The 26,403-nt window shown below is 38.4% G+C and overlaps 2 protein-coding genes across 4 annotated transcripts in view; both read left to right on the top strand.

Moving 5' to 3' along the window:
• LOC307157330 (uncharacterized protein) overlaps nucleotides 1-26,403 on the top strand; it is a 599,307-nt gene that overhangs the window by 350,063 nt on the left and 222,841 nt on the right. The window lies entirely within an intron of this gene.
• Nucleotides 1,089-24,824, top strand: LOC307156992 (NACHT, LRR and PYD domains-containing protein 3-like; the record flags this gene model as incomplete). The annotated part of the gene is made up of 8 exons (XM_079868721.1): nucleotides 1,089-1,347; nucleotides 1,431-3,228; nucleotides 3,460-3,633; nucleotides 3,744-3,917; nucleotides 4,040-4,213; nucleotides 12,092-12,265; nucleotides 19,842-19,888; nucleotides 24,307-24,824. 8 exons carry the CDS (start codon nucleotides 1,089-1,091, stop codon nucleotides 24,822-24,824), a joined length of 3,318 nt encoding a protein of 1,105 aa, XP_079724847.1.

The following is a 26,403-nucleotide window of genomic DNA, read 5'->3' as shown; positions in this document are numbered from 1 at the left end:
ATTGAGTGCAACGTGAGACAAACAACACCAAATAAGACGTACAGTTCACACAGAACGCTTGCTGAAGACCAGAAAGCTGGCGCTGTTGTGATCCGGCATCCTTTTATAGCTTCCGCATCACCGTCACATGCGACGTCACAAGTGACGTAATGATGCAACACCAATCGAGATTGGACTGGTTCCATACAGGCTTCAGACGCGTCACGCTAAAGGCGTTCCCCATTGTGTCGATTCTCGACGCAGTGCGAGTTCCCTCAAAAGGGAACGTGTCTCCTTTTGCCTTATCAAGACTGTCTGCTGCTGCTAAATGAGACTTGGTCAGGACATGTTCAAAAACTTTTTTTCTGAGTGATCGTTGCTGTTTTTTAATAGACGAAGCAGATGAGGTTATTGTACATGTGAGCCATTCCTTTGCTAGTTTCATCCCCATCTTTTCTGGCCCCAAAGACCCAACTGTTTTACATGTTGTGCAGCCCAAACTTGATTTTTCCAAAGCCAGGGGTAGTAGGTCTGTCTAGCACTGAATTGAGCTTCTGTCCAAACAGTTATGTATCCGAATTTCTGACCTGTTGCTAGACATCCCAAACTCTTCTCCACTGCAAGCACTCTCCTCTCCCTCCATATCCGACTGGCAATGTACTAAGAAAAGCATTTTTCCAGTGTGATCCTCTACTTCAGATTTTTTGGCTCATTTTATTTTTGTCTGCGTATGTAACAGTTACCCAGAACTTTTCCCTCCTGACTTCCATTTATTAAGAAAAATCTAAACTAATAAAGAATGTGAAATTTGCTTGAAATTTTTTATGTAAATTGGATATATTTTTTATTTTATGTTATCGTTTACCAGGTACCAGATCAGCATGAATAGGTTCCGTAATGTAATGTTCCAGCACAGATTAAGCCCTGTATGTGACTCTTGTGTGAGTCACTGAGGGATCAGTGACTGTTTAACAGATGAGTTTGGATGAGGTGCCCATAAGGGTCCTGACCTGATCACAGCTTCAAGCGCTTAGGTCCACATGTTAAGAGTGAAACAACTAAAGATCTTTTTTTTTTCTTGTCCGTCAGCTGTGAAGCTGTGAAGGACAATGGCGTCTGTTAAAGAGCTTCTGAAGAACTCGCTGGAGAATCTGGTGACAGCTGATCTGAAGGAGTTTCGGTGGTGCTTAGAAAATGATCATGAATGTATATCAAAGTCTGAAATGGAGAATGCAGATATATTAGACACAGTGGATAAGATGGTTGCACGATTTGGACCAGAAAAAGCTGTTAAGATCACGGTGGAGATCCTGAGGAAGATGAACCAGAATGAACTGGCTAAGCAGCTGGAGAACAAACACAAGCAAGGTAACATTTAATTTACCGTGACTGTGATGGTTTGACTTACAATTTGATCCTTTGATTTTTGCTGACGTTTCTCTTTCTTAAAGGCTCAGCTGCAAAACACAGTAAAGCTGCTCTTCATGAGATTAGCCTCAGACTGAAGGACAAATTTAAACAGGAGTACAAGCGGATATTGGTTGGTAATTCACAGACGGGTCATCAGAAAAACCTGGAGAATGTCTACACTGATTTATATATGGTGGAGAATGAGACTGGGGGAAGAGTGAATGAACACGAGGTAAGACGGTTCGAATTGAACCTCAAACAATTTGATGCCATAAAAACACCAATCCACTGCAATAACATTTTCAAAGTCCATGAAGGTCAACAAAACAAAAAGGTGCTGACGATGGGGATCGCAGGAGTGGGAAAAACAGTCTCCGTCAATAAATTTATCCTTGACTGGGCTGAAGGAAAAGAAAATCAGGATATAGTCTTCATTTTACCTCTGCCGTTCCGTGAGCTAAATTTAATCACAAACAATTGCAGTCTCATGGGACTGCTTCACAAATACATCTTTAATGGCACTGAAGAACTGCCTCCTCTTCCTCAAGCTGATGGTAAAGTTTTGTTAATCTTTGATGGGCTGGATGAATGTCGCTTCCCTTTGATATTTAAAGAGGGTGACATAATTACAGATGTTCACAAAATAACAACAGTGAGCAAGATAGTTACAAGCCTGATCAAGAGACATCTGCTTCCCTCTGCTCTCATCTGGATCACATCCAGGCCAGCAGCAGCCAGCCTGATACCTCGTGAATACATTGATCAAGTGACAGAGGTGCGAGGATTTAATGATGAGCAGAAAGAGCAATACTTCAACAAAAACAGCAGACCTGAGGTTGCTAGAAATCTCATCAGTTACATCAAGAAATCCAGGAGTCTCTATATCATGTGCCATATCCCTGTCTTCTGCTGGATCTCTCTCACTGTTCTTCAGCCTCTACTGGCTCAAGAGAGCAATGACAAAACTCCGACAACTCTTACAGGAATGTACATAAACTTCTTTCTTACTCAGCAGCAACAAATGAAAACAAAATACAGTCCTGAACCTAAAGCCAGTGCAAGGTCTTTTGATCAGATTATTCTGAAGCTTGGGAAACTGGCCTTTCAACAGCTGGAAAAAGGAAATCTGATTTTCTACAAAGAAGATATTGAGGAATGTGGACTAGATGTCAGTGAAGTGTCTGTGTTCTCTGGGTTATGCACCCAGATCTTTCAGGAGGAAAAGGCTGTTTCAGCAAGAAGTCTTTTCAGCTTTGTACATCTCAGCGTACAGGAATTCCTTGCTGCTCTCTATGTGTTTTTGATGGGCAAAGATGAGAAAGCTGACCTATTTCTTCAATCCTGGAAAGAAAAACTGACATGGAAACTGTCAAAAAAGCCACAGTTTCAGCTTCATAAGGCTGCAGTCAACAAGGCTTTACAAAGTGAGAATGGACACCTGGACCTTTTCCTCAGGTTCCTCCTCGGTCTCTCAATGGAGTCCAATCAGAGTGACCTAAAGGAACTACTGCCAAGACTGGAACTCAAAACAGAAAATGTTAAAGACACTGTTGACTATATTAAAAAGACAATAGAGAAGGAGGAATCAGTAGAGAGGACCATCAATCTCTTCTACTGTCTGAGTGAACTGAAAGATAACTTTGTAGAGGAAATTCAGAAGATTCTTAGCTCAGGAAATCTTTCAGCAAAGAATCTCTCCTCTGCTCAGTGGTCTGGTCTGGTGTTTGTGCTCCTCATGTCAGAAGAGGCTCTAGAGGCATTTGAACTGCAGAAATACAGGAGATCTAATGAAGCACTGGTGAGACTGCTGCCAGTGGTAAAACACACCAGAAGAGCACTGTAAGAGTCTCCTTTGCATTCATATATATACACTGTTAGTCTTTTGTAATTGGGTCTTCATTTTACATGGGTTACTTGTTGGCCTAGACTGTTTAGAAAAGTTAATAAATGTAATGAGTGTGATTATATAAATCACTACAATCACAACAGTTAAATGTTTTTTTCAAGCTCCAGATTATAAATGCTACATAATAAGCATTACTGTTGCTGTGTGTTTTGTTCTCTACACAGGCTACAGTGCTGTAATCTCACTGCTCAGTGTTGTGAGAATTTGTCTTCAGTCTTTCAATCCTCAAACTCTGTCCTGAGAGAGCTGGACCTGAGTAACAATGACCTGCAGGATTCTGGAGTGAAGCTTCTTTCTGATGGACTAAAGAGTTCAAACTGTCAGCTGGAGATATTAAGGTTTGAGTTCAACTACTTTACTTTTTGCAATAAGTTAATTATTTTTTTTTTTTAAATCACACTGCTAAGATTTATTCTGTATGCAAATACATTGTGTTTTTCTTCTTCAGATTTTCCACTTGTAGTCTCACTACTCACTGTTGTGAGGATTTGTCTTCAGTTTTTCAGTCCTCAAACTCTGTCCTGAGAGAGCTGGACCTGAGTAACAATGACCTGCAGGATTCTGGAGTGAAGCTTCTTTCTGATGGACTAAAGAGTCCAAACTGTCAGCTGGAGATACTGAGGTTTGAGTTAAAATACTTTATTTTTTTGCTACAAGTTCATTTAAAAAAACAAAACAAAACCAAAAAAAAAAAAAACACTGTTAAGATTTTATATTCAATTACATGGTGTTTTTCTTCTTCAGATTTCCCACATGTAATCTCACTGCTCAGTGTTGTGAGAGTTTGTCTTCAACTCTACAATCCTTAAACTGTGTCCTGAGAGAGCTGGACCTGAGTAACAATGACCTGCAGGATTCTGGAGTGAAGCTTCTTTCTGATGGACTGAAGAGTCCAAACTGTCAGCTGGAGATACTGAGGTGAATGGTTTTAAAAATAATTAATTATGCTATAATCAGGTGCAGACTTAACCAATAAGTGTCAAGGACCACTGGAAATAACAGGACCCAAGCGCAGAGATGAGCGGTGAATGTTGATTTATTAACAATATAGTGTAACAATGTGTAACAGTTGCACAGTTCAGAGACTGTCTACGACAGAGGTCTAGACAGGAGACTCGGGCACAGGATTGAGCAGCCCAGTAACCAGCAGTCAGTGCTGTCTCAGGCTGGGCAGGACAGGACAGGACAGGACAGGACTCGAACACACACACAGACGCACAACACAGAATAAACAAGACAAGAACAAAACCACTAAAACATTAGATAAGTACAAGGCAGGGTAAACTCTGTAGTTAACCCTCTGAGGTCTGAGCTGTTTTCTGGGCCCTGGAGGTGTTCTGACATGCTCTGACATTTGTGGTTATTTCTGTTACTTGTGACATTTTCATGGCTAAAGTCTAATTACACTGTATTCAGCACAAACTCTGCTACAATAATATATCAGGAGCATGTGTGTTTAAGTTTGTAGTTTTGAGATAATGACATTTATGCGTGGTTTGTGAAAATACAAAAAAAAATTCTCACTGAAATAAGGTCATGAAACCCATACTGATTATTTATTCACAAGACTTTTGAAAATTGTATCACGTAGCCTAGAATATTTGCTCTAAAACTATGTGAAAATCACCCTGACTGCTCATTCAGATAAGACAATATATTGATTTAAAAAATTTACGACGTGTTTTGTGTGAAAAAGCTTTATGTGGGAGGGGCGGATCACCTCATTAATATGTAAGATTTTCACACCTGAGAAAGACAAAGACACTCCCTAATGGCCCTATTAGGAGCTTATCAGGCCCTATCATTCTGAGCAACCTTGCACAAAGAATGAGGAGATTTAAAAAAAGAATGGCTTTTAGATTGTTTGGATTTATTTACAACACAACATAATCCAAAGATACACAACAAATGATAAAAAAGCACTTCTTGAAAACAATGATCCAAAGAAAGAGACCTTTGTGCCATTCCTAAAAACATTGTACATACCTTTCATTTCCAAGGTGTTTGATTTTCACTTTACCATGTTCATGTACAGAGACTCGTGTGAATGTTGAAGTCAGCAGGACTCAGTGGCATCTGGGCCCTGAAAGAAAAAAAAAGTGAACATACTGATATCAAGAGAAAGGCCTGCACGATTTTGGGAATAAATTTGAGATTTTTCTGGTTAAAATTGCTTTTTAAAATTCACAGAATACACACACACACACACACACACACACAAATGTTTCCAACAATATATATATTATATATAATATAATGAACACCAGGTTTGTTGTGCCTTGTAGGCATAGGCTATGCGCAGTGCTGCATAAAATAATAATAACAATAAATAGCAGCCTATAAATCTTCCAAAAGATTTCAGTAACAACTAAGCTAGAGAAAAATATATTGATTATCATGTTACTTCAAATGTTTCCATTCGTTATGATGATATGAAATGACATAATAGTAAAAACATGAAGCCTAATGTTTGGTGTTTTGCTTTTCAAACGCGATCACAATCCAAAATATGATACATTCAAACGCGATCGCGCTCAAATATAAAACATTATGGTTACCATATCCTACATATCTACGTTTGAGCAGATATCCACAAACACAGTAACAGTAAACACGGGTCTAAATATTATAATATTCAGCATATATCTAGCAACAGTTCAACTGCAATGTGAAATTTATGCAACAATAACAAACTAATATGTAAGAATTTCTTACCTGTATCTTTCTTGTCTTCAAATCGCGTTTTTCTTCTTCTGAGGTAATTCCAATGAAAACTTGACGAAAAGCAGAAGCAGAAGTTCTCAATATGCGAACTTGTCTGTACTTGTGTTCTTGTGGACTTGTGAAACGTCATCAGTCGCTGCCCTAGTACTGTTCCAATTCAAAGTTCACATCTAGCCAAGTCCAGTTCGAATCCCCGGATGTGTTCTTGATCCGCCCCTTTTACCGAGGATGCATCGAGAGGTGACTTGTGCGGACTTCAGACAGCCAGGTATCCCAGAATGCATCTCACACCAACCAGCAAGCGTCAATAGCAGAGGAGAAACCCCGCGTAATTTAAAAATACTGCTATAATTGTGTCACAAAATGTAGTTTTAAGAGTATTTCAGGCGAGAATGTAGTTGTTAAAAGCTCAAATCTTTGGTTTATTTATAAAGATAGCGCCTATTTGAAAATTTGATCTGACGTTTTCGGAGTTTTGAGAACCAGGCAATCGGACACTCGGCGCTCGAACCCCGCCGAGAACAGCATCTCTCGGCTAGTGCTGCTGACTTGCCGGTGGCTCGGATGTCTAGTCTAGTGGTTTAACTAACATGAGATATAAATCGTCTTGTGTATATCCAACAGGCGATTTATTTATTTTATTTGTCTCATTAATGTATAATTTGTTCCCTGGCAAAACGTTTTAGCTGAGAGCAAAGTGAAGTTTCATAGCTTTATTTAACGTTAGTCTATTTAAATTTAACGTTTTAGCGAGAGCTGACATGTTTGACTGCGTTGGCTTTTTATTGTTGTATAGCTTCTTATTCCTTTTAGGCTACTTATAGCCTACTTTTAGAATGGCTATTATTGATCATTAAAACTGACATTTAACAAAAAAGGTTATGTCATTTTATTTTATATATTTAAAACATAGCCTATACAATATTTTATTATAGTCTGCATGTTGTCTATTCTCTTCACTGTATATACATATATGACACAACCCTGTCTCTTTTTGCTAAATATTCGTTTTAATGATCAATATTATAATGTTTTTTTATTCATCATATTTTTAAAATGAAAACAAAAAGAGTCAGGGTTGTGCTTTATATTTTGTGTTGTTGTAAATATGCAGTGAAGATAATCAATTGCGTTTCCTGAACCACATTTGTGTGGCCATTATGTTAAAGATTTTTTTTAAAATGAAAATGAAAAGAGGCAAAGTGGTGGTTTATAACATATTTCGTTTTATTTGTAGCCTAAAGAGATAACCGGAGTAGCCAGAGCGAGCTGCACGAGTGACGCTATCAAGTACGCCGCTGTTCCATTTGCAGAATTATCGGACTTGTGTCCTCCCGTCCTCGGGAGTTCGTTCTCCTGAGTCGAACTTGTCAGTCCGAACTACCAAGGACTCAAGTCCGAACTTTGCGTACTTGGTATTGAGAAACGGCTAGAGACTTGTGAAGTGTTTTGGTGTTTTGTTTTTGAGGTAATGAGCGCGTTCGCGTTCCATGTGGAGATTTGCATGTGAATATCTTTTGCGCGAGTAGGCGTGGTCAAATTATAAATAAATTAGGAAGCGTTTGAGAAGCTGGACATCTTGTTGGTTTTATACAAATTACTTAAAGCTCCAGTATGTGACTTTGGTATTTGACCACAAGAGGGCGCAGTTTCCAACAATAACAAAGGCGAAGCTTGATGACGCTATGAAGGAGGTGACGATGGGAGATGACGTTTTTAATGCGTTTTCACCATCTAACGATATATCTACATGGAATTAATGAATCATGATCACGGATGAGGTAATTTATTCGTTTTTGTATTACCTGTATGTCTGATCGTATTATTTTATGTCATCATAATTAATGAACTGCAAGGAACGTGAAATGCTATGCTATATTATCCCGTTACAACATACAGCTATTTGTCAAATGATTTGTTTGGTTAATGTTGTGCAGTTTTACGTTTTTATGGTTAATGCCGTGTTGTTTAACGTGTTCAAACCAATATCTAAAAGTAAATTTGAACGAACATTTGCAAGTAATGACTAAATATATTTTTTTAACATCATATCCGATTGTATTCAATTGTACTGCCATAATCTCGGTCACCACACGTGATAAAAAGCCTTACCAAAGTACAAAGAGCAATATAACTTTGTTTATAAGTGCTATTATTGACAGTTGCATGTCTTACCTGTCTCAATACACTCGCGAGAGAGTCTCTGTCAAGTCCAAGATAGTCGCGCAGCTCTCTCCATCTCGAAAACGCCTGCCGATATTTATCCGGGTTTATTCCTCCGTTTGTCACACAGTCCGCGACTCCGCGTGTATCCGAATATGGGCGCTTTCGTTTTGTTGGCACTTCAATACTCGCCAAAGAGTTCGTGATCCATAACAGCTATAACCATACAGTCTATGGCTATAACGCTTTAACCACCACTTCCGCATTTGACCATGCGATATTCCGGTGTGGTGGGTCATATTTTTTATTTTATTATTTTTTTTATTCTTTGTCAGACGTCTTTATTGTTTATTGTGATAAGAAAAAAACCTCAATAAAGTTGTTAAAAAATCCGGTGTGGTGGAATATCCTATCACATGGTCCACACCGGAAAAAAGGATAGAGCGGACATTGCGTCACTGAGGCGCGACATTTCTTTTCCGGGACGGCCAGTTATTTAAAATCGGAATTTCTCTGAAATAAAAAATCTTTGGAGACTTTTGAGATATTGTAAGTACACAACTGGAGGAAATATATCACACTGTGCAAGTTATTTTTGGAAATTTTATTACAAAATTCCTACATATTGGAGCTTTAAACAGAGAATATTTGTTTTCAGTTTGAATCCGATCATTTAAAAGTACACACTTAAATGTTTATAAAGGTATATGGCTCATAAATGTGTGACAAGCAGGCTTGTGCACAATTCAGAATTGAATTGAGAATGACTCCTTAATTCCAATTAAATTCTTGAATTTGAATTGAATTTGAATTGATGTCAAAAACAGGATCTAGAATTACAATTCGAATTTGAATTAAAGGAAGCAGAATTGCAATTCAATACAAATTCAAAGAAATTCATATACATATTTTAAGTGAAGTGTTTAACAATGAAATATGATTGCATTATAATATGCGGGGCGGCAGTGGCTCAGTGGTTCATGTAGGTTGTCTACAAACCGAAAGGTTGGTGGTTCAATCCCCGATTCCACTTGACCAAGTGTCGAGGTTTTCCATGAGCAAGACACGTAACCCCAGCTGCTCCTGACAAGCTGGTTGGCGCCTTGCATGGCGGCTGACACTGCTGTTGGTGTGTGAATGGGTGAATGTGAGGCTATGTAAAGCACTTTGGTGGCCATAGGTCTGTGAAAGCGCTATATAAATGCAGTCTATTTACCATTTAGTCACAGAACATTAAGTTTATTTAAGTTTGATTTATTGTAATTGTAATTTTGTGGAACATGATGGAACATGACTCCATTTCCGAGAATGCTTTACTTTCACCAAGTATTTAAAATGGTTGCTAAACAATTTGAGGTGGACATTTATTTGAAAGCACAATTTAATGAGCAACACTGGACATTTTAAGTTTCAGAAGTCCCTTACAACTTCACTCTGCACCAGTTGAGAGAATCTTTAGTGTTGCAGGAAAGATATTCAGACCAGGGGTGCGTTTCCCGAAAGCATCGTTGGCCAACTATGGTCGCAAGTGCATTGCAATGTCCATTGAACTCTATTGGTAACGACGGAACTTGCGACCATAGTTGGCCAACGATGCTTTCGGGAAACGCAACCCAGAACGGTGCAGACTCAATGAAAAAACATTTGAGGAGCTATTGAGAATTAGATGCAACAGTGTTGCTCAGTAATTTTTTGCACTGGAATAAATGATAACTGCATTAAACAACTTTGTGTTTGTGTGATTACTTTGAAATAAAAATTACATTGGAACAAAACTAATTAAACAACACTGAGGGGGTAATTTATTTCAAGAATTTGATCAATATCTATTTTAGAACAAAATGTATGCAGGGTTGAGGAGTAAATAGTTACGTGAAATGAAATTTCTGTTATTAAATTACAAAATTAAAGTAATTGTATTTAGTTGTATTACTGAGGTAAAATGTTTAATTCAACAAGTTACTAATAAACTTAAAACGAAAATGCTTTGCATTGATAAAGTTATCCAAATTAAGTAATCCAAACCACATTTATAATGGGTAACTAATAACAGTAAGCAATAACATTTACAAAGTAATCTTCCTAACACTGAATGCATGCGAGACTAAACACATTCTTTCTGTTGTGTGACTGTGTGGAATTTCTTTGAATTGCCATGAATTTAATTCCACTTCCTGTCATTCCAATTCAAATTCAATTCAATGTCTTGTGGGGCAGAGTAAATTCAATTCAAATTCCAATTCATGAATTGAATGGAGGCCAATTCGGAAATTCTGAATTTTGCACAAGCCTGGTGACAATATTCGCTGAGTTTTGTTTCAGTTTATAGACGTGCTCAAGAAAAAAAAGTTCACCGCGACGGAGAGGCAGAACGCACACCCTGTTTATTTTCTTTATTTTACAAAAGCACAGTGTTTTGATTTGATTGTAAGTGGACACATACAAAAGTAGAAATATCACAGATTCTTTTTTTATATTTCTTTTTTCTGTATGACCATAAATGACGGAGTAATTTAAGTTTATAGTGCTACAATGTGAAGAAAATGCAGCAAAACGCGCAGGCGCGTTTGCCGACCTCAGAGGGTTAAGTAACTAAAAAACGAAACTTTTACATATAAGAGAAGAAAACTAACAAAACACTAAAGCAAATAACTAAAGTAAAACAAGTCCACAACAGGAGAAGGCTAGGTATTAGATAAGTGAAAACCCAGGCTAAATAATAAAACCAAAGAGAAAAGCAAAGTAACAGAAACTAACTCTATAAATCTGAGTGACAGAACCAAACAAAAACTAGAATAGCTAAAGTAAAACAAGAAAACTAAAGAAGGCTAAATAAAGGGAAGTTAGTCTAAGATAACCCCAAAGCAAATACTGCATGGATACAAGCTACAGAGAGAGCTTTGGACAATCACACCTGGATATGACACAATACTTGAGAAAGGTCTTGGACATGAACACAAAACAACGATCCAGCAAGGAAGCATAATATAAAGGGAGTGGAGCAAACGAGGACCAGGTGAACACAATTAGTGAAACAATTAGTGACTAGACAAGGACTAAACAAGGGGGCGTGGTATAGGGAAACTAGAAGGCAAGACATGGGGAGTACATGAATATATGAAGATTGAAATTGTGAAATGGCTTTAAATAATTACTGAATAGATAGTAAAACTTTTTTTAAGCTAGCATCACCATCTAGTGGCTGTGTGCAGGAGTCCAAAATTAACACCATACACCAAATGGTGATTTTATTTGATTTTAAAATGGCTATCTTAATGGCTGCAAATAGGGCAGGCTGCCGCTGTGAAAAAAAAAAAAAAAAGAAAAAAACCGGGCTCGGGTCGGACTCGGACTGATAATTCTGATGAGCTGTCGGACACGGGTCGGGCTAGGGCCTGAGCATCTCGGGCCAGGGCCGGGCTCGGGCCTATATTTGAGGCCCGTGCAGAGCTCTACTCTGCAGGGCAGTAGCCCTAGCAACTAGAGTTCATCGTAAAGTAATGCATTTAAACTACTTGCAAACAATAATATATTTTAAAATATGCACACATTCACTCTTATTTGTATGACTCTGTTAATGTTTCCTGTTTAAATGTAAATCAGTAGAGTAATCACTTGAAATTACTGCTGGTTATTTTTATAGTTTTTTAAACCGTTAAAAATAAATACCTAATGAAAGGCTGAAATTGATATAAATGTTCAAATAATTTCTATTATATAAACAAGTATCTGATGACTTAACTACTTTTAGAAAAGTAAATGGATACATTTGCTCTGGTACATTTCCACAGACACTTTTGTTACTTTTGTGACTGAATCTACAGAAAATAACAGCTGGAAATACAAACTGCACAGGTGATAGTAATGTCAAACTAATGTCATGTGGACTGTTGTTGTATGTCTTTGTAGATTGTCTGGCTGTATGGTGACAGAGGAAGGCTGTGGTTATGTTTCTTCAGCTCTGAGTTCAAACCCCTCCCACCTGAGAGAGATGGATCTGAGCTACAATCACCCAGGAGATTCAGGAGTCAAGCTACTCTCTGATAAACTCAACCATCCAAACTACAGACTGGATAAACTCAAGTATGTAGAGCAGGAATAGTTTTGATTAAGCAACTCTAAAAACAGCATTGCGATGTTTACTTATTAAAAACCAGTTACACTTTATTTCTTTCATACATTTACAACAGTTCTTATTTAGAATTTACAAAGGTTCTGCTCTAGTTGTACATCGGAGCTTTTGAATGCTGCATTCTGATTGGTTATTTCCAGTAAATGCTCACCTAAAGTAGTTTCAGGCAGGTCTTGACTGCATTACAGTTCCATATCACTTTGCAAAATGATTTCAGTTATTTCAAAGGTCCTGACAGCCTACAACAATAAAAGAACCAAAACCAACAAAGACATTGACCACAAAAATATATATATAACAAACAATATAATATAAATTACAAAACATTTCCATGATTTTCCAACAAAATACAATTTTATTTGCTTTACATTCCCGCACTCCCATACAAACGCACACACATACAGTACTGACACACACACTTACACGTGCACAGAAACTTGTTGTCAGTGCTGCCCTCTGACTTCATCTGTGAAATAGTTTTGCAACGCATGTAGTATATCTGAAATGGGGACTATATTAAGGCGGGAATACACTGTGCAATTTTCGTCCGATTTTGAACTGAATTCTGACCTTTGCGACTCTTTTTTCCGTGTCGGGACGATTTTCTGCTTTGTCGTGTGTCGTTTGTCGTGCAGTGTAAGTGTTAGTGCTGTCAGTGTACAGGAGGAAACGAGAGGCGATTAACCTCTCCCGACAGGCAATCGGATGGTCGGATGAATTTCTGGCATGTCAGAAATTTTGGTCGCTCCTCGTGACTATATCGCAGTTGAAGCAGAGCTAAGAACCGATTGCCCTAAACTCAGTGCTTTTACCCTCTCTGCGCCTGTGTGAAAACAGAAGTTTAACCATTTCATCTGCAACAAGAAAAGAAAATGAAAAGAGGGAGATCTTAATTTCTGTAGCTATCAAACTAGCTACAAATTACGGTTGCTTGACTCCAGTTCGTGTTGCAAAATGGATAAACCATAAATTACCCTAATTTTCACCTGTGATGTAGCTACCGTGCCACTTTTATTAATTTGTTAAACAATGTCTATGTACAAACTGTTTTTGAAATAAAGATGAAATAATTTTGACTAATTATTGCAGTGTTCGAAAATATTAGCCTTTAGACTATAAATAATTATAATTATGGGCCTATAATTCATTGTAATCAACCTAAATGTTTTTTCAATGAAGAGTAGTAAGCTTCTATGTAATCTTTTGTTATCCTCACTGCGCATTGGTTATGCAGTAATGAGCTATTCAATTTATTATGTAGCAAATTAATTATATATATATAGCCTATCAATTTAATAATAAAAGTAGGCCTTCCTTATTAATAGTAATAATGCAATAATATTAATAATAATTTAATACATAAATTGGAAATGCTAAATCATCTTAATATGCTTGTTTTGACAATATCTCTGGATACATGGTATCGTCTGGCGCACAGGGGTTTATCGCGCATGTTTCACACGTATAGTGTGAGCAGTGAAGTCACAGCTCGACGTTCGGACCGTATAGTGTGAGCACATAAATCCTGAGCTTTGGCTTTACATTGCATGCGAGCTACTCCTTCAGTGTGAGTAGGTACCTTGCTGAAATCGCACAGACATTGCACAGTGTAAGTACGCCTTAAGATGAGGTCTGTGGCCAGTTGCATAAACTGTTAAGACTAGTCTTACAAGTTAGTCATCCAATTTTATTCTGTTAATAACTTTTTAAAGTCAGTAACAAAAAAAAATGTAGATTGGTCTAATTTGACACCGAACAGTAAGACTGATTACCCCTAACTAACTTCTAGTTGATCATACTAGGTCTTAAGACACAATCTTAACATAATGGCTATGTTTATGCAACTGGCCCCTGATATCTAGCTTTTCTCAAGAGGTGTTGGTCAAAACACAGGATCCAATCAGCTTCATCCAGAGGTTTATTTGTTCTTAACACAATGGCAGCTTTGATCCAGGCTGTACACAACACAGCTGTACACATGCGTTACAGAATGAATCCATTTTTACCAGGAGTGCATTCAATTCAATTCATGTTTTATTAGTATAGCGCTTTTCACAATACACATCATTTCAAAGCAGCTTTATAGAAAGTGCATGAGTCCATATTACAATTAAGAGTGATCTGTTATCAGAGGTAACTGTCTAAGTTATGCATTTCAGAAATTTACATATACAAAATCACAGTTAGCTAAAAATTTATTAAATTAAAGGGATGGTTCGGAGTAAAATCAACCTAGGGTCCTTTGCACCATGACCTCAAGCCAAACACCCCCGAAGTGTTAACAACTTAGTGTTAAAGCTGGGGTAGGTAGGAATGGTCTAAAAAACTTATTTTTCAGATTTGTTTAAACTGTATGTATATATCAATACATAATTAAAATGTAAGTATTCTGAAAAAGAAAGTATAAAAATCGAGTGTATGTAGACCTCTAACAAATGTTTTAAAGACAGCTCATTATTTCCATTCACTCCACCCTCTCCCTTCTGGGGTCCTTCCAAAGCCACGCCCCCAAAACACATGAACGCGCGACTCCGACAGCTGAGCTGGAAGACGCATTATTTACCTGAGAAGAGCGGAGAGGAAGGAGCGCAGTGCATGTAGCATCATGTCAGAATCACATGTAATAAAAAAAATCTAACTTTATCATTATGAATATAAACAAATAAGATGTATTTTAGTAGCATACTCACTATCAAGCTAGCATATCGATATTGGTAAAGTTTAAAATATATATTTTTTGATTCGCTAACGAGCTAGTTATAACTATAAGGCAAAGCTAAAAACAGGTTGCATTGATACACGTTTTTCCATTTCCATTAGTTGCACTGTGATGAAGATGAATTTCGTGTAAGATTCATAACATATAACGTTAGGCCTACTAGCTGTTAAACATGTATTTTGTTATGTAAAGTTCCCCCCACAGCGGAGCCTGCCATGAACGCGCAGGCTAGTAAACATGCACCATGTTTACCGTTCACCGATGACGACGGATAAACAGTTCACTGGTAGGGACGAAATGCTTTACATTGACTGGCCTGCCCATACTTTGACTACAAACTTGGTCCTCAAATCATTACGTATCATGCAATACATGTAATGTAACTTTATAACGTTGCACACTTTCTATGAGTTATAAATAGCTAGTAAGATAATATAACGGTAACTAACGTTGCAGTAGGCTATGTAAATAATTATTCTAGCGATATGTAATGCTAAATAAGGTTTGCTAGTACATTATTTCAGCAACGTGACAAGCCAGTGAATTAGCAGGTTTCAATTGTTGCTTTGCACAGTGCGTGACATTTTATCTGTATGTTATGCGGCTAGAGTTTTAACACTGAGTCAATGGGCTCCGACGGGCTTGTTTATCGTCATCGGTCTTTTTCCGTTTACCTGTCTTTGTTGTATGAGCAGGTTCCACTCGAGAAATTGGCCGTTTTGGTTGTTTGTCCGCCATTAGCACAGCTGCTCGGCACACCGGCAATCTTAATTTTGAACGACGGCGCGCTGTGCGAGAGAGGGGGGTGATCAGCGCGTACGCGAACTTGATTGACACTGCTAAGACACTCCTCCTGGCTCTGATTGGTTGTTTCTTACCGGGAGCGGTGTATTTCTGCAAATGGCAATAGGACCACTGGGAGGAGCCAGAGGAGCTTGATTTTATCACAGATCATCTGTCTCATATTCTACTGTCAGGACATAATGACAGTTTTAACAAATATGTAAAAAATAAATTTTTACAAAAGTTACCTACCCCAGGTTTAACTAATAATTGTTAAAAATTGGTACTACCAACAAAATATTAGTGCATTCCTGGAACTGGGAGTCGTTACACTACAGTAGGAGTACTTTGCATTGAGTGTGTGTGTGTGTGTGACATAAATAGTCCATGGGATGGGGATCATGTGTGAGGGTAATCAGCACCAGGCACAGAATGATGGGAAACGTAGTCCGAGTCAAAGTTAGTACTCCAGTGAGGGAGCCCTCTGGTTGTGATCAGAGGGAGCCACAGAGGCTTGATTTGTCATAGCGCGTTTGTCTCCGTCCTCTTTTTCGTGTGGCGTGAGAGCGCAAGAACAGAGTCAACTTGCTAAATGCGTGAGAGTTGGCAGCCCTGAGTCAATATGTAATACAATATAATGTGAAAATATAACATATAATGCTAGTTAAAAGCCATTAATCAGGCGACGTTTATGAAGCGGAGATCGGAAACCGTTCAGTTGCACACAATTTCAAGATCATTTATGATTTATAACTTTCACTTCTGGAAGAGAAGTACTTCACGTACGCAAGTTTTTTTTTTGCTTATGTTCATTCTCTGAATCACACATAAGCACATTTGAAAAATGATCATAAGATCAAATGTAGGACGGTTTTGTCATGGAATGGTGATTGTTATAAATACAACTCTCACGAAGAAGACGAGTAGAGCTTACAAAGTCTTTAATTAATCAACAAGGAGAATACACTGAAGAATGCAGGAAAATCATGAAACAACCACTCTTAGATACTCAAGGTAAAAGGAGACAAGCCAAACTAAATGATGAGCAGCTGAACTGAATCAATCAAGCAATGTGTCACCATGGAAACAGAGCAGAAGGAAACCAATTAGAAATAAAAATCATACTAGAACAGGAAGTAAAAACTGAAAACCCAAATGAAATGCTAAACTTGAGAAAATTAGCTAAGAATGTGACTTGTTTCTACACAAAATGTTATAAATGAGGCCCTAGATTCACTGCGGAACATTGTGGCCTTAATAAACAACTAAATTAGTTTGCTTCTACTTTGTTCCTGCTGAGGTATTTACGCAACATAAGTCCTTGCTTACATTGTTATTTAAGACTTAGTTTAAGACTAAGTTTCTGCAGTCTCACTGGTTAGAATGAATCGCATGCTGAAGAGCTGATGATGTCATCTAGTGTATGTGAGGCAAAGAGCTGGTTACTCCCAGGGAATCACAACAAGAAAAATTGTGTGTGTGTGTGTGTGTGTGTGTGTGTGTGTGTGTGTGTGTGTGCGAGAGAGAGAGAGAGTGAGTGTATGTGTGCGTGTGAAAGACTGTGTGAGAGAGTGTGTGTGTGTGTGTGTGTGAGAGAGAGAGAGAGATTGTGTGCGTGTTAGGGCTGCACGTTTTCAAGTTTTTCATTAACCGTTAACCGAGGACCTTAGCGGTTAATACTCGGTTAACCATAATGTGCGGTGCGTGCCGCAACCCCGAGATACAGACACACGAGAAAGGGGTAGTTCATTTTTTAACACCTTTAATAACTGGTTGGACCACATTTGAAACTAAATTAATTTATAGAAATAAAACGCAATGGTAAGGACAGAGCAGTTAAAGTAGGTCACTGACTTTTGCGTTCGCGGCCTGTGAACAAGGCCCTAGAATTTAATGCAGTCATATTATAGCACACTTTGTTTTAGAAACTTTGTGCAAAGAAACAGTCAAATAAATGCGTACAACAACATTTATCTACACCCATTTTTAACAGTAACAAGGTGAGTTTTGTGCCTATAGCTTACCCTGCAACAAAGGGCAAATTAAATACAAAATTGATTGAAATAATTAAAACACAAGAGCATAGACCCACATTTTTCTCTTTTAAAATAAAAATCCAAAAAAATAATAAAATGACCAAATATGCTTGTCTGCATTTTCAGGGAATAAATTACCCAAATTAGGCACCAAATTAAATCAGGCTGCTCTACAGAAATCCTTGTATTTGAATTGCTTAGTTTTTATTAAGAAATATTAACATGTCAACGTGATCGGGAGTGAGACTGGTGCGCAGTCTATTTACTGTAAGTCCAGCTGCCGAAAACACCATCTCTGAAGGTACAGATGTGCCAGGTATGCACAAATACTGTTAAGCAAGGTTGGCCAATCTGGGAAATCGACTGGTGTTTAGTTTCCACCAGTCCACGGGGCTCATTTCTAGGCCAATGGGACTGTCGCTAAGAAAGTTTTTGACTTCTGTTTCACAACTGGTGAGGGCTGATGAAAAGTAGTTTTCGCCAAGTATGAGTGCCATCGGCGTGGCTGCGTGTCTTTGGCACTTTGTGCTGGGGCCGCGGGCGCCTCCTCTTGCCCGTGTTCTACACTTTGCGTAACGGCTTCTGTTACATTTGATACATTGTACGGAACATTTGCTGCAAGGCTACAGAGTTTTGCATTTGCCAGCACTCTTTTTTTCTGGAGATAATAACCCGAGATGCTTATGGCGTGGGTCCAACATGCACGCAGTCATCGCTGGGGGATGACAACATCTCTGGCTCATCAACCTGCGCACACGTATTTACACTTTACTACATGCAAACTTTCTTTAACTTAGTGAAATTATCAATAATCGTCTGGTACCTACCTTCATTCTTTCAGACAGGGAGTTTCGGACTTTAGTTTTAAACTCCACCAGAACCCTGTTTGCCTTTGTGCGCCTTTGCTTTGTAGGTGTGCAGCCACAATGTTTTTTGCGTTGTCGTGCACACAGGCAATCACTTGTCCCGTAAGAGCCCACTTTTCCACGGACTCCCTTAACTTCTCTGCTAGGTTATCAGCTGTATGGCGAACGGGCAGGGCTTCAGTTAAAAGGACAAATGATTTTAAAACCCAATCTTCGTCAATGTAATGGCTCGTAATAGTTATGTAACTTTCCGTGTTTAGAGCAGTCCAGCAATCCGTAGTGATGGCAACTACATCAGGTGACTGTAGATCTTCTTTGAGCGAATCTCTTTTTGCCTCATATCGTTTCTCAATGCGGCGTGTGATTGCCGAACGCGAGGGAATGCTGTAGCGGGTTTGAACAATATTCATCAGTTCTTTAAAGCCTTCGCCCTCCACCATTCTAATTGGCATCATGTCCTTTTCAATCATTCTGCAAATCCCCTGTGTTATGGATTCGGCTTTAGCACCACTGCACATGTTTTGCGCTAGCATCGTGGGGATGGTAGGCTGGGCGAAGGTACTCGCAGGCTCCGCAGCCGCCTCTCTAATGATGCCCGGGTGTTGGCTGTTGAGATGGTACAACGAGGTTGTACTTGAAGTATACCTAAGCACTGCATTGCAATACTTGCATTTTGCCCCGTCATTCTCGATTTTGAAGTGCTCCCACGCTGTGCTTTTCTTTGCCCGCTTCATATTAGAAAACAGGTCATGACTTCTTCTTGTGGACATTACAAATGTCTGGGAGCGCTCTGGCGGTCTCTGGTGGTGCAAAAATGTATTACAACTAAATTAAATGCACGCCATTGACGCCACTTAACCGAGTAAAACGTTTCACTCGGTTACGCAATTTTTAACGGTTAATCGGTTAACCATGGACACCCCTAGTGCGTGTGTGAGAGAGACTGAGTGTGTGAGAGAGAGTGAGTGTGTGTGAGAAAGAGAGAGAGAAAGAGAGATAGTGAGTATGTGCGTGTGTGTGTGTGTGTGTGTGTGTGTGTGTGTGTGTGTGTGTGTGTGTGTGTGTGTGTGTGTGAGTGAGTGAGTGTTTACTGATTAACTGTGACACTGTGTTTGTTTTGTAGTGTGGATCGTGGAGGAGAGATCAGGATTGCAGCAGGACTACACAAATGTACGTATACACACTCTCACAAACACACATAAACACACACACACACACACACTCTCTCTCTTATGCACACACACACACATTCTCTTTCTTACTCACACTCTCTCTTTTACTCTCTCTCACACACACACACACACACACACACACACACACACTCTCTCACACACACACAAACTCTCTTAACTCACATACACACAGAGACACACTCTCTCACTCACACTAACATACACATACTCACAGTGATCACACACACTGTAATGAACAAAACTGTGTATTTACATGCCTCACGTAATGGAGATGTAATGCTGGTGATCAGACAGGAGGTGAACCAGGATAGGGCAGTTCAGAAATACCAAGAGCAGAGAGACGTGAGATGAGAATACTGTGAGAGATTGTGTCAAATGCAGAGGAAAGGTCTAGAAGAATTATAATACTGGTGGAGCTGGAGTCATTGGCCATAAGGAGATAACTGACAACCCTAAGAAGTGCTGTCTCAGTGCTGTGGAGGGTGCGAAAACCGGATTGAAAACATTCATAGAGGTTGTTAGATGACAAATGAGTTTGAAGTTGAACAGCGACCACTTTCTCAAGCAGTTTCGAAAGAAATGGTAGATTTGAGATTGGTCTGTATTTGGCCTTGTCAGAGGGGTCGAGGCCAGGTTTCTTTAGGACAGGAGTGATAGCAGCAGTTTTTAGTTCCAGATGAACAGCACCAGTACTTAGAAGCTGGGAGATGAGAAGTGAAATCATTAGTGAAATAACAGGTGCACATTTTTTAAGTAAAGCAGTAGGAGCAGGATCAAGATGACAGGGAGATGCGTTTGCTTTGTTGATTAGTTCAGAGATATAAGCAGGGGTTGGGGGGGCAAAATCAGTGAGAGTACCAGGTGTAAAAGCAGTGGGGAAGTCATGTGTGGGAACAGGAGAGATCATAGATGGGAAGAGATTATAAATGCTATCAATTTTATTTTGAAAGAAATGCAGGAATGACTCACAGAGGTCTGCTGAGTTACTTATGACAGGTGCTGGAGGGCTTGTGAGTTATTGACTGCAGAAAACAGTGTTTTAGGTCGAGAGGATGCATTATTAATAATGGTAGAGTAGTAACTAGTGTGTGCAGTATTTATAGCAGATTTGTATTTCTGAATATGGTCATTGTAAGCAGTAAGGTTAACAGTCAAACCAGTTTTCCTGTAAAGGCGTTCAAGATGACGACCAGCTGTTTTTAGATTGCGAAGTGCTGGGGTAAACCAGGGAGACGTGAGTGTAGAAGGCACAAATCTACTTTTAAGAGGTGCATGTAAATCAAGGAAAGTGGAAATACAGGCATTAAATTTGGCAAGTATATCGAGGGAGCTAGTATGTTCAGTAATGTCAGAGAGATGAGTTTGTACAGATTCAGAAAACAGTAATGGATTAACAGAATTGAGGTTACGATAGGTTATAGTGGATTTCACCCTGAGGCGGGGAAGAGGCATTTCACAGTTTAGTTCGACGAGGAGGTGATCAGACAGTCCAATCTGAGAGCCAAGCACGGAAACATAATGTAAACCAGCAGTACAGACAAGATCCAGTGTGTGAACTTTTGAGTGTGTAGCAAAATCGACATCTTGTACAAGATTGAAATATTCAAACACTGACAAGAGTTTGTGCGATTCTGCACAATCAGTATCAACATGTATATTGAAATCAAAGTAATATAACACAATGAGATAAGGCAGATGAAAGGGTTCAGAGTTCATGCAGTTCACTGAAGAAATTTGACATAGATTTAGGTGGAAGATACAGAATCAAGAGAATTGGAGATGTACCATCAAAATTTGAAAAATAGATTTTCAAAGGCTAGAGCCAGAATTTGCTCCAGAGGTCATCACTTGTTGTACTATACTGCACAACATCTGCATCACAAATGGTGATATCATGGAGCCAGAGGAAGGACAACTGAATGGTGATGATCCTGATGACCTGCAAGTGAGAGAGCCACAGAGTGGAGAACACACCAGAGACCGCTTGGCTGCAGCCGTTTCTGCTCCAGATGATGATGATGATGATGATCTTCCTCCAGCCCTAAGATTTTCATGATTATTTATAAAATCTGTTACAACCACAACCACATACATATTATAGTTAGATATGTTTAATTACTATATAGTTAGTATGTAATTAAATTAAAAACTAAACAAGTGTAATTATTTTAGGTTAGTTATGTATTTATCATTTTCCCCCAATTTTAATTTAAATTTCATCTAATATAAAACATGTATTGCAGTTAATTGTTATAAGTACTTGCCTTTACTTTAAAATCGTTTAGATGTACATGATATTGTTAATTTGCTTTAACAGTTTATATTATTATTAGTATTAAATAATACTGTTTTTTTTAAACAAACAAATAAAAATTACAACTCAAAATTATTTATTTCAAATAAAAAGGTTACATTTTTCTCCACTTTTTTCCAAACTTTTCAAGTTTACTTTATAATCAATTTAAAGATTTCGCATCTTTTCAACAATTTTCTTTAGAATTGAGAAAGTCTCTCCTCTCCCATATCCTCTTTTCTCATTCTCTCTTCTGTTCTTTCAGCTTCCCTCTCCAAAAAAATCCAGTACTGGATCTATTCTCTGCCTCTTTGCTGGCCCGCCTCTCCCCTCTCTCTCTCCTGTCCTGCTGCTCTGGCTCCTTAGGGACTGAACCAAGATAACTCACTGCAGGAACAATGGAGTCTTCCTCTGATAAGGCATTTAGGATGGGGGGCTGGATGGATGGCCTCCCACCTATTGCCTCATCCATGATGTCGAACCACTTCCATGTTTTTGCAGTAGACTCTCCAGATTCAGTCCCAGTTGGTGGCTTCCTTGGCTCCTAAAAATAATTTTATAAGCAAATGATGTACAACCCAACAGATGAGTAAGAGTTTTATTATAATTATAGACAAAAACAAATCCTTCTGTTTCAGTCACACAAATTTTTACGATCAACTGCCATATTTGTGACCATCAGCGGGGCAAAGTAATGGCAGTCAGTACAAAAAACATGTGAACAGAGATGCCTTACATTACATCTTTACAGATCTCAAACTAGCACAGACCGGACCAAAAATATAACATTCATGAACAATTATGCATATTTAATCCACAATCCATCTCTGTATGGTGGAGCTCTCCATAAATTGGCACGATATACAGAAATTAATTGCTGTGAAATGTCTGTAAAAGTTATATTTGGTCTCTAGCTTGAAATCTGTAAAAAAAAATATTTCTGCTTTGGATCAAATCCAGGGATAAAACATATTTTCCCCTCAGAATCTCTGTTCACATTTACAAATTTACAATTCATGAATTATATTAAAAAAATATATATTTTTCAGATTCTGCATAGGGAGTAAAGTTACAAGCAAATCTGTAAATAAATATTACCTTACCTTGTATTTATTTATATTTTTTTAATTTTCCCACTCTTTGGCTGCTCTGGCAGAGGATATCACACCCAGCAGGCCTATCTCCTTCAGTACTGCTATGTAGAACATATAACGCAATGATTTACACATTAATAAATACACATCAGTTAAACCGTATTATTATAATTAAACTGTTTGATTCTGAAACTCACTCCCATCCATGCTGAGCATCGTTTCTCCATCCAGAAAAGAGATGGCCAAGTCTTACGTCCTCATCTGTCCCTAAAGCAAATACAAATTTGACGTTTTGTAAGACATAGGTGAATACTGTACGTACAGTTCACTAACATATATGAAAACAATCGATCAATTTTTCATATGTTGTGTACAACTGCAAATTTAAGAGTTCCCGCACTAAAAGTGTCTAAAAAGTAATAACAGTACCGACAAATAAACCTGTATCATTTCGCTTAAAAATATCTTTACAAAGGTTTTTTAAATTAATAAAAAGTTACACTAATATTTGTAAAAGTTGCCGCCTCCGGTGTTGCTGTCCGCCATATTTTTTTTACTTTTTCGCTCTATCGCCTTATTGCGTTGGATCTTGGGAAATGGCGCTCATCGGATGTACACTCGAATTCAGAGAGAATTGTGGGTAAAAGTAGTGAACGAATGTAGAGGATGATGTCGTTCACTCAGAATTCGGACACCATTACAAAATGGCCGACACCCAATATAGTGCACTATATAGTGGATAGGGAGCGGTTTCGGACACAGCTATTGATATTTCTTAAGTGTGTTATTATCGGTTGCTTGGCAACAGACCTGAGAGTTGAGTACCCAACTCAAGATTTCCTCACTACAGATAAGAGGAGATTTTGTAAGATGGATAAGAATCCAAAATCAAGTTAAGATTTGCTTCTGTAATATGAATTTGTGAAAAATCAACTGGTCAGATTTGAGTTTAACACTTAAAATAGAAAGTTTCTATAATAAACCCCTGATGTGTTTTATCTCCATCAGATTCCTATCAGTTCACTCTGGATCTGAACACAGTGAATGAAGACCTCCGTCTGTCTGAGGAGAACAGAGTGATTACATTCACTGACACAGCCCAGCCGTATCCTGATCATCCAGACAGATTTGATGTGCATCCTCAGGTGTTTTGTAAAGAGAGTGTGTGTGGACGCTGTTACTGGGAGATTGAGTGGAGTGGTGCTGTGTATATATCAGTGTCATATAAGAGCATCAGCAGGAAGGGACAGGGTAATGAGTGTCGGTTTGGATATAATGATCATTCCTGGAGTTTGTTCTGCTTTCCCTCCAGTTACTCATTCAGACACAACAAGATAAAGACTGAACTCCCTGTAAAGCCCATCAGCAGGAGAATAGGAGTGTATGTGGATCACAGTGCAGGAACTCTGTCCTTCTACAGCGTCTCTGACACAATGAGCCTCATCCACACAGTCCAGACCACATTCACTCAGCCGCTCTATCCTGGGTTTAGGGTTTATACTGGATCATCAGTGAAACTGTGTTGATGAATCAGAATGTAGAACTGTAGAGATTCTACCCATAATGCTTTGAGCTGCATGATAAATCAGTAACAGTGAGGTGTTAGGAGTCTCTTATTTTCTCTTCATTTTATTAATACTAAAGCTGAACTTCTGTCAGTGAAATAACATGTCAGAATAAATGTGTGTAATGAATCCTCATATAGACAGTCAGATCAGTGTGTGTTCGTGAGTCACGAATTGCCCACATGAGAATTCACATTGGACCGAGCCTTTTCATCTGCCAACAGTGTGGAATAAGTTTCACTCTAAAAGGAAGCCTTAACAGGCACATGTGAATTCACACTGGAGAGAAACCTTACACCTGCCAACAGTGTGGAAAGAGTTTCAATCAGAAAGGACACTTTAAAGATCACTTGAGAATCCACTCTGGAGAGAAACCCTACACTTGTCCTCAGTGTGGAAGGAGTTAACAAATAGGACACTTTGAAGACCACATGCGAATTCACACTGGAGAGAAGCCTTTCACCTGCAAACAATGTGGAAAATGTTTCAACCAAAAAGGAAGCCTTAACCCCCTGAGGTCGGCTATCGCGCCGGCGCGATAGGCTCGTTTTTTTCCTTGTCAGTGAAAAATAAATAAATAAATAAAATATTACTTTTTATCTTATATGCTTGTGTTGTACATCAATCGATCCTGTTAAGTGTGTATTATTTTTGTGTATACTCACAATAAAAACAAAGTGTTGTGCTTTTCGCCAAATAAAGAAAAATAAACATGATGCGAGTTCTGCTTTCTCTCTGTCAGTGTAGTCAATTCTGAAACGCGTCCGAAAATGAACCATAACTCAGCGAATACTCAGTCAAACAGGCATACAGACACACAGGCATGAAACTTGAATTCTCCTCTTTTAAATGAAGTAATTTATATAAAAAACAAATATTCTCAGCTTGTGAAATCTGTATTAAAAGAGAGCGATTCCAGTCGAGCTAATTAGAGCTCATTCAGATGTAATGTGACCCCGCCCACGGTGAGCGCGCGCTATTCAAACGCAAATGTCTGAGGCAATCCACGCAAACTGTGAACGCCCCCATATCAGCTCGAGAAAACACATCAGATCATTGTACTTGTTTACACAGTCTCGCAGCACTGTGAGGAATAATACTATAATGGAAAATTTACCTCAGAAGTACGAGGAGCAACAGATCCGAGGCTATGGAATAATGTAGTACGTTTTTTTTTTTCACAACTGGCAAAAGACGGTTTAAATTTGAATCGTTTCTGTCTGTGAATGTTTCGCTTTTAGCAAACTGTATTGCTATAGGCTACTGAGTAAAAATCAAGTGAAATATGTTGAAATAAAATGTATTTGTATAAGCAACGTATTAAACTGCAAATTAACATTTATATTTCTTATAATAAAAACGAAAGTTACTATGTTACAAACATATGAAGGACAACATTTCATTGATTAGTTTTGGATAGATTATACATTTTTACTGTAAAATATCTGCCACCTCAAATAAGCTTTTGTTTGCCAATTTTTGCTCATATGTTAAATATAGTATGTTTTGTCAAAAATAATCAAATAATAAGTTATAGTGT

This window comes from Squalius cephalus (assembly GCF_949319135.1).
Source record: "Squalius cephalus genome assembly, chromosome: 4".
Lineage (NCBI taxonomy): Eukaryota > Metazoa > Chordata > Actinopteri > Cypriniformes > Leuciscidae > Squalius > Squalius cephalus.
Note: the sequence above shows the minus strand (reverse complement) of the source record. Positions and strands in the feature narration are given on the sequence as shown.